General features: G+C 26.4%; 1 protein-coding gene across 1 annotated transcript; it reads right to left on the bottom strand.

Annotated features, from left to right (window-relative positions):
* Positions 1-7,749: 7,749 nt before the first annotated feature.
* Positions 7,750-9,825, bottom strand: MS3_00005432 (uncharacterized protein; the record flags this gene model as incomplete). The annotated part of the gene is made up of 1 exon (XM_012939669.2): positions 7,750-9,825. One exon carries the CDS (start codon positions 9,823-9,825, stop codon positions 8,563-8,565), a length of 1,263 nt encoding a protein of 420 aa, XP_012795123.2. The 3' UTR covers positions 7,750-8,562.
* Between the last annotated feature and the right edge of the window lie 584 nt (positions 9,826-10,409).

The raw sequence follows: 10,409 nt of genomic DNA, 5'->3' as shown, positions 1-10,409 counted from the left end.
GAATTTCCATTCCCAATAGTAATATCACGCTGTGTCAATTGTCTAAATGTCAAAATCATATGTGAATACCTCACCTCATTCCATAATAGTCAGAAGATGAGGTCATGTTCAATTACTTCCATGCAAATTATTTATACAGAAAATATTGAACATAGATAACTTTGATATCATTGATTTACTTTCAATATAAGTTTTCTTAAATAACACTATTTTTGATTGTAAAAAAGCTTAGAATAAAACATTATGAATGATCATTTCAGTGTGTTGCAACCTAGGCAATATTGTTATGTTAATATCTCGACAAGACTATGTAATAATTTATAGAAAAATCATCTACCCTAAATATAGTCCATAAAGTATGATTATGTTGCAAAATGGTAGTTAGCTAGTATTCCACTACTCAACAGATGAATTTCGAAAACAGAGTGATTTAGCTGACTAGTAATATTGTACAAATAAGGACTTAATAGACCTGGGAAAAATGTTAAACCTTTTCATAATCCAAATAAATTTGACCTATTTCTTATTTACTAATAAGCAAATCTAATTTCAAAAGTATAAGTTTTGACATGAAGTGTATCAGAAAGATATTATTTATCCACTAATCTAATCATCATCACTTTATAATCCTTTATCAGTGTCAGAAATAATTTGAGAATAATACTAACTACAATGTTTGAATCATTTTAATGTCTATACGCTTATCACCATCAAAATCATTTAAAACAACAACCGTTGTGAACCTTCCTTAAGAAATTCACTATTAAATGTATTGAAATTTTATTTATGGCAAGTTTATTCAATAAAGGAAACTTCTTCAACAAGTTAGTTTTTTTTTCGAATGATGCATGTTAGTATGTGAATATTAAATAATTGTAATCCAATCAGATTGATGTTTGGTAGCGTAATAAGTGACTTATCATTAGAAAATGGACGAAAAACGTTTAGTTTGTATAGTGAAATAGATTAAAGCGTTTACAGTTTCTGAAAAATATTCATTTTTGTGTGTTAGATAAATACGATTATAATTAATCTGTGGACCAATCTGTCGTATTTTATTGATATATATCATAGAAGTATTTTCCACTGCTGTTAATCAGCTTATACTTATTTTCACTATGCGCTAATAGAATTCTTTGATCCATTCAAAATAACTTGACTATAAGAAATGAACTGAGTTGGTATTCACATTTTAGTTGGGTATTTTAGATACTGTCAGTAATTGGAGAGTAGTCAATCCATATAGAGTATTTCAGTCAATTTACACTATATCAGCTTAATTTCTTACTTTTTTTAAAAAAGACTACCATAATTCAGTAGTTATTTGAAAGAACAGAACATTATTTCAGAAAAGTACTAAATTAGTTATCCTCTAAAGGAAGACAAATTGTGCTAGACACTCTGCAAAGTATAATTAAACTATCTTTCGTTCAAATTAGAAATCTATATCTAAAAGAAATGAGTGAGACCATTATTGATTCCTACTTGAATAACAATACCTACTCATGGTTCATTACGGTTCATTTATAACTAATAAAAATCTCAATCTCTTGACAGACATTAAATTTTGCCCGGATATTTGATAGAGTTTATTATTATCTATAGAAACTGCATATATGAAGTACATTTTATTCATTTATATTATCGTATAAATAAGTAATGATAAACCAACAATGAATAATTTAAGTAAGTATTATTGTATTAACGATTAAGCTTTATTCAATGTATATTAATATAATTTCAGTTTACTGTTGCTTAGTACTGAATACATAAATAAATGTTTAACTCTTTATGAATACTTGAGTACTTAACTCATATATAATGTAGGTATTCTATATATCTCCTAATTTTCCATGTATGAATACTTCTACTCTCTGTTTAAATATTTCCGCCAATTAATTATATTATCAGTATACTGTATATTATCATAGAAAAATTAAAGTTATCGATACATGTTTATTTAAAACATCCTATTCATTAATAGATTTGAGGTCATTCTTTATTTTAGAGAAATTATTTCTATAAAACAATAATTATTTACGCACGAGTAAATGTGTATAGATAGAATATCAGGGTCATTGACTTGTTGATAATTATACTGTTAACAATGAATGTAAAATGTTGATAATATTTGAAATCTATTTGATTCAAAGTCAAAGGAAGCGATCATGCGACTTATTTTCAACAAATGAGTATAGAAACTGTGATAAAGAGTCTGAGATCATTTATCCAGTATTAAATTTAAAATGTAAAAAACAAGTAAAAATAAACATATATATATATATATATATATATATATATATATATATATATATATATATATGTAAACATGTGCAGTACTGTTTAAATCATATTGTATAAAGCTATTCATCAAATTAGATTATTAGACATTTTACTTGAAACGGCTATGAATCCATAAGCACGAGACCTACAAGTGCACAACAATACCTTAACCAGGAAGTAACTTGAACGATGTAAAGCAACGGACAGAATAACTTAACTCTGATCAAAGTGGCGATAATATGGCTTGTGTAAAGTAATATTTTGTTCGATAATATATTCCAATAAACTAGCAAAAATGAAGCTTAAGATGTTTCTCATTCAGTAACTGACTAATTTTGATAACAGTCGAAACCAGTTTCATTAGGTCTTTATCTAATATGCTCATTTCATTATGTATTATCGGGAATCCTTAACTAAACACTAAATTACTGTTATGGGTGGACTATAAAAATACATTTATTAGACATATCTAGGTAATAAAGTAAAAGCAGCAATAACTGTTTTCCCTTTGAACCACGTGTCTCAGTATTCATTTTTTAGTATTGAATAGTGAACAAAACTCAAATGATAGAAAATATTTGTTGACAATCGCCCACCCAGAAATTATCTAATTGGTTTATTTGTCCAATAGAACAGTATGAAGAAACTTCATCTTTCCCTCTCGATAGTAAAGTAATTAATCACCATAATAAATGTTTATTTAATGAACATGGAAACAAATATTTCATCATAATACATACGTCATCGATTGCTTTGTGGAAACAAAAACCGGTTTTAATAAACGTAATTCTGTAAAACGATATCTTTTCATATCTTAGGAAAGTGGTGCTCAATATAGTCGTATGAACTTTACATCAACCCACAATTATATGATACTCCAAAGATTACGGTAGTTACATAAAATATCCCATCACTCCTTATAAACGATATAATATTTAATTTTTTGTCTACTTATGTAAATTTACTAACAGTTTATACCTTTAATGTTGTCTAGGTTTCTAACATCCTATTCTTTTCAGATAATTAAAATAACCCATAGTGTCATTAAATAAGAAAAAAATTCAGTTGTACATTCGTATATATATAGTTATCTGTAAAATATGTGTCTATAGGAGGATAGAAAAGATTACATCATAAAATGAATTCGAGACTAGATAACAAATGAGGTTACGTACTAATCGAAGGATAAGGAAGAAAATAGTTAGTCAGCTAATAGTCCAATTGACGGATATGAAGAAAAACGACAAACAAAAGGTCATGATAATAAGCCAAATAATAATCAAGAAAACTTGTATAAGGTAATAATAATGATAACTGATTAGAGTTCAATAATAATCAAACAAAAGTGCAGAAGAACATGGGACAAAAAAAACCCAGAAACATACCCACAAGGGAATCAGGGAGAAGGAAGGATGAAAGGTTGGACGAATCGTTTCTGCACGCAAAGTTCAGGCTTGAGTTCATGGATTGCCAATGCCTCAGCAGCGCATAAAATATTAATTCGACATCCCTTTGTTCCAGTTCCGTTGACTCTGTAGATTACTTTGAAAGAAGAATCTTTTGGAGCGATGTATATATATATATATATATATATATATAAATGTACAGCTTAAGTAAATGATTTGTTCGAAAAGAAAATTTTCTCTGAATTCTCATTTTCTTATTCTATTCCTTCATTACTATGCTTCTACCATCACAAAAACCATTACAATACAATGTCTATACATAAATTTACAATTAAGCATTTAAAAAGTACCCTCCTTTATAAATAAAAGTCGATTACTGTTAACATAAATCAGTGTAAATGTTTCACTACAATAAAATTTACTCATCTTCAAATGGAATAGTTTTATTTTAATAATTTTCACCAAGTTGTTATATATTAATGTATATTAATTTCTATGACTGAATAAGATAAGTATTTAAAGTGATAATAAGATTAATAGTTAAATTTAAAACAATTAGTCCCTTTGATAAATTTCGACAATGTAATGAGAAGACGAAGTTTATCAGAATTATATGATATATTTACATGATACATTTCGAACATTCTGATTACACATATACTTGCTAAGACATTTTTATATGGAAATTAAAGGTCAACTAGACAGGTTAAAGGTAATGCATAACAAAGAAAAAAATAACATTAAAGTATACAAAGACAAATGTGATTACCACTCTGGATAATAAATCAGTATTAACAGGGTGTGTAAGGACAAATTGTTTTTGAACGCATAAAGGCGGTTTCGATTTCCGTATAGCAAAGGCTTCAACAAACCTTAGTATACGTCCTTGAAGGCTTTTGTATAACTCTACAAATGCTGACTTGACGTCAATTTTATGATCAGTTTCAAGCAAACCTTTCTCAATGGAGGATGATGTCTGTCTATCATGTGATCTTATTTGACCATTGGAATTCATTTGTTTCTGCAGCTATTTTGGTATGAGTTCATCCACCCTTAATTGCAAATCACGATCGCTCCTCCCTATGTACGTGTTTCCATACATACATGTAAATTGATAGACATAATATGATGTGACACAATCGCTTTAGATGCTGTTTAGCCTTTGGTGAAACATGGACCTTGTCTTTTCGATAATGACAAGTATATGTGTGATCAGATTGTTCGAAATGTATTGCGTAAGTATATCATATAATAGTCTGATGACAATAATTAATAAAATTTATAAAGTTTTTAAAGTAATATTCATTGGACTGAAACAAATAGGCAATCCATTTAAATAAATGACTTTAATTTGTTTTAAATGTATATTAAATGTGTTATACAGTGAAAATATGAAGTGAATAAATTAATTAGAATCTCACGTAAAGCTTTTCTCGATTTAAAGGTTGTGTTTACCTTTGATTAAGTGAAACAAACTAAAGAACCTTCAATAAGTATTTTACATGAATCTGAATCTCTATAGTAATGTCAACGTTGTTTTTTTTACAAATGGTCAAACATTTAGGCGTTATCATAAACATGCATTGTTTTTCGTCTACATTCTACAGTTTTAATATGTTCACCATATAGCATAACCATTATCCTATATCACAGATGTATAGCTGCCCCAATTCTTATTGGATTTAATTCACAGAGTTTCACAGGAGAACTTTAGGTAAACGATTCATAGCAAATTATAGATATTCAAAATTTTATATATATTTAAAAAGTAAATTGAAATAGAAGTATAATAAACTGTAACTGACCAATGCCCAATACAGTATAAGGACTACTCTCACAAATATAGTAAAAGCGGTTCTTAGTTCTATAGGCTGAATAAGTGATCAATAGACAAACAAATCTCATTCCAAACGGATGATTTTATTCAATATAAATTTTATCATGAGTTAAATAAACAACTTTAGTTTTGAATTCACTTATTAAAACAAAATGTGTACATCAAAGTATTGGAAAAGTTGAATAATGATAGTTTAAAATTCTCAGTAAGGATGATACGTTTTTATGCTAAAATGTCTTACAGTTTTACAAGGTATTTGTTCCACTACAGATAATTTACCTTTAAATATTTTGCGGACATTGCTAAGTTGCATAACTGTTCATTGGAACATTGTGTGCTACTATATTTGTTAGCTCATACTGATATTTTGCTTCTATTTACTTCTACGACTAAATTGCCATCGAATGATAGGTGTTTCTTTTACTATAAACTTTTGGTGTTCTAAGTGTCTCTTTAAAATATTTCATTATACATAGGAATAACATTTAAGTGAAATAATAAACTTTTTAAAACTGGGAAGGGTTGACAGACTTTCAGCACCTAAATTTATTACACAATCATGTGACACCGGCACTGAAACGTCATTTTTTCATTTTGAAAGTCAGTTGAGAAATTCAAGGTTAAATACATTGATAATAAAAATTAATGGATTCGACTCAACATATGATGGCATACTTTTTAAAAGCATACGAGTTAAAAGTGAATTTCAGATATGCCGAATTCAAAGTGCTGAATCGTCTAGCCATGGATGATCTAACATTAATGCCTTCATCTTTTCATCACTAGTGCACAAGTTGATATGATACGGCTCAATTTTCTGGAATATATTTCCTTGTTCATCTTAGTTCAGAGAAATATTAATGTTATATGTAAACCGACTCAATCTGTGTTCTATATTTTCTTCGGACACGTAGATAGGGCTTGTATGAAAAGATATAGTAGAAAATATTATACGTAATATTTCACGATTATTCAAATTAATTAAAAAACTAGTCCGAAGTTAACAAATCAATGTTAAACGTTAAAAGAAGAGATAGTTGTATCTTTGTAGATATGTAAAAGAAATATTTCAAGGTTCAATCCATAATGCCGAGAAGATCAAGTAATAAATATATACTAAGTACATTTTGTACGCTTTGTAAACAGTAATGAATTTGAAACAGATAGTATAAATGTCATAAAAATGGTTCATACAAAAATTATGTCAAGCAAATAATTCATTTAGGGGTAGTCGATAGGAAATCCTGATCTTAAATTTTGCTCTACTCGACTGAGGGAATTAATGTCCTACGGTGAACTCAATCTCGTGTCACCAAGATTCTTATTCAGAAAAGTTACCACTAAGTTATTCAGGCAGTGGGTGACTTTCCGTAAGAAAGAAATATATTTATAACTGACTGGTCACTGATTGGTAACCAAGATCATGTTTTTCTAGTCCTTTTTACTGTTAATCGACTTCTATCGATGAAGCTGGATTGATAGTGTTCAGTCAGTACTAAGAAAGACTTGACATATATGATAGAGTACCTAGAAAACAATATATTTCATTGGAAACCTTCAAACCTATCTCTAGAGATATCAATTTCAAGAAAAATAAAATCACATTAGAATTTTAGCTGTGCAAAACATCATGAAGTGGGCTCAGACTATTACTATTAGTATTCAACCTAGTAACTAGGATACCTAAAAGTGAACAAGAACAATATACTATTTCCAGTTTTTCTGTTTTTGAGCATATTACTTGAGCTGAAATTGACAAACGAAATTGTGACATAGATAATATTTTCTCTAACCTTTTAATATTTGTAGTTGTCATCAATGAATTGGTGAATCTTTTAACTATAAACTTAACAATTCACATAATTTACACATACAAACAACAGTATTATAATTTAGTCCCTAAATGAAAATTCCATTCAATTCACTTAATATTTTTTTTTGAGAAACATCATGATAAACATACTACTTAAAACACTTTTTCCTATTTGGAATTATTCTTATAACATGATAACATTTTACTGAATAATTTTATAAAAATCGATATTTTACGATAAATCACTACTCATTAATCAACAATTCAAACATTTTTAATAAATCAATAATTTTTCAAAAAAAATCAATCAGTTAGAAGTACAACGAAACCCCCCCCCAAAATGTTCTTCATCAAAACGTATTTCATTATCAATGATTGATACATTTTAAATAAACAAAAAATAAATTATATTTATTATAATACTAATTTATTTTCTATATGCTCATATGGTTATTTTATTCTCAAATTTAATAAATCAATATTTTATTATAAATACTGGTGTATTACACTTTTGTTTTCTTTTTCTTTTTCTCTTTCTTATCGCTTAATAGCATTACCTGCCATTTAAGAAATAAATAAAAAACATTTTGATAAAATGTTTAATTGAAATAGAACTGGTTTCTTTTTATGTTTGTTGTCAAGCCTCCATTCAAATATTGTTCAATATTCAAGTGTATATAGATATATAACTATATTTTGTTAAAATTAGCAATATTCATCACTAAAGCAAATGAATAATATTTAATAAATTAATTCTATATCATTTAATTCAGTCAATGATTTTCTTTTATATTCTATTGTTGTATATAAAAAGGAATGTGAAAAATAGTATATGTAATTTGTTTTTTTTCCTACAATTTCATTATTCAGTTTGTTTGATTATTATCGTTAGAATAATGTAATTCATAAGACAAATGGAACAAAATCGCATTTCTTTCTTCTTCTTCTTCTTTTCTTTTTTTTGACAAGAAACATTTATATTGCTCATTTGGATACAATATACATTTCTATAAAGTTGATTCAATTCATTTCCTAGATAAAAATAAGGAATGTTAATTGAATTTGAATAAATCCAAAATATGTTTATATGTATGGATAACAACTTTTTACAATGAGAATGATTGACAGTTAAATTGTAATGATAATGTTATAATAAAGTTTTTTTTTTAAAAAATTGGCTCAACATTTAATCACAAAAACCCCCCTGCTAAGATAACATTTTGTCATAATGTTTTAATTGTATAATGTTCCGGTGAATAATTCACATATTGATCAATAAACGGTATAGGATCTGTACTATAATTTAAACTGTTCGAATTTAAATAAAAATCTTCGACACAAATTAATTTATTTGAATAAAGTGACATTGTCTCTTGATCAGTAAATTGAATATTGATTTCTTGTTCTGAATGATGTAAATATTGTTGTTCACATTTATCATCGATATGATTATCATGATGATGTTTCTTATTTGAATGATCATTACGTAAAAATATTCTACATTTAAATATATCCATTAATGTACGCCGAAATGTTGGCATAAATGCTAAATATAAGAAAAAATCAAAAGCATGATTAAATGAATCAACTGAACTAAATAATTTTGAATATTGTACAATTTGTTTAGTATATTCTGGATATAATATATCATATTTGTAAAAATATACTTGTTGTCTTAAAATAATAATTACCACTAATGGTATAGATAAACTTGTGAATAGAATACTAATAGCTAAATGTGCTATTACTTTACCCCTTTCATTATTTGATTCATCATCTTTAGTACCAATTAATTTTGATCGATAAACTGTTGTACTCAATTTATATAATATTAAAATATTTGTAATAAAAATAAATATAGCTGGAAGTATAGCTACACCAATAATATATAAATAAAGAACATATTTTACACCACCAGCAACAGGATTAATATATTGACATTCATGTGAATTATTTATTGGATGAATTTTTAAATCAGCAAATATTAAATGTGGTATATTTAATATTAAACAAATAATTATAACAAAACCAATAATAATATGCGCTAATTTCACATGAGAACTTTGTTCAAAATGTTTTGGATTATAAATTGAACAAACACGATCAACACTAAATAACATTAATATAAATGCAGCAATTAATGCTGAAGCATCAGTTAAATAAGTAAATGTTTTACATAGAAATGATGATTCTATATCAACTTGTATTGAATATTTACATTGTGTTGCATATTTTAATCCACGACCTAAAAAATCATCAATTAATGTATTAACAATTAATTGTATATTATGAGCAATAGACATCCATATTGCATATAAATTAAAACGACAAGTTTTTTGATATTCAATTATAATAAATACAAGTATCACTAAAAGATTTGATGGAATACCAATAATAACTAATATTGGTGATACATAGGCACGAAATGTATATACCATAATTTCTTCTTTTGTAAGATGATTTAAACATCCTTTTGAATTGAACATGATTTTTTTAAAAATTTTTATTTTAATTCATTAAAATTTTTTTCTTTTTGTTTTTTTGTTGCTTAATTTTATTTTTTAAATGTTGCTATGACAACCAAAAAAAACGTTTTTTGTATTAATTTTGTATAGTCGAATATTTTAATTTAAGTAATTATTAATAAAGAATTAAATATTATATAATGAAATTCTTAAAAATGATTCGACCAAATTAATATTATTATCATTTGCATTCTGATTGGTTATAATAGACTTAATTTATAGATATACATATAAAATTGATTTACAAGTATGTCTAGTATTTAAAGTTGAATTATGATTGTTTTATTGTTGTACTCTAGTAATCAAGTGGTTGTAAATAAATATTGATGTTATATAATGAGTAGTTTAGAATTTATGACGATTTATTTTCCAATCATGATATACGTAAATTTTATCATAGATATTAACTAATCAATTTATTTGGGTTTATGCTAACTCAATAGTCATTTTAAAAATAACTAATTATTATAATTCATATCAGAAGAGGCTTTGTGGAGATTATGGTAATTTCAATAGTTAAGATCATGAATTAATTGAAGCTAGAC

The sequence above is a fragment of the Schistosoma haematobium genome, chromosome 3 (assembly GCF_000699445.3).
Source record: "Schistosoma haematobium chromosome 3, whole genome shotgun sequence".
Lineage (NCBI taxonomy): Eukaryota > Metazoa > Platyhelminthes > Trematoda > Strigeidida > Schistosomatidae > Schistosoma > Schistosoma haematobium.
Note: the sequence above shows the minus strand (reverse complement) of the source record. Positions and strands in the feature narration are given on the sequence as shown.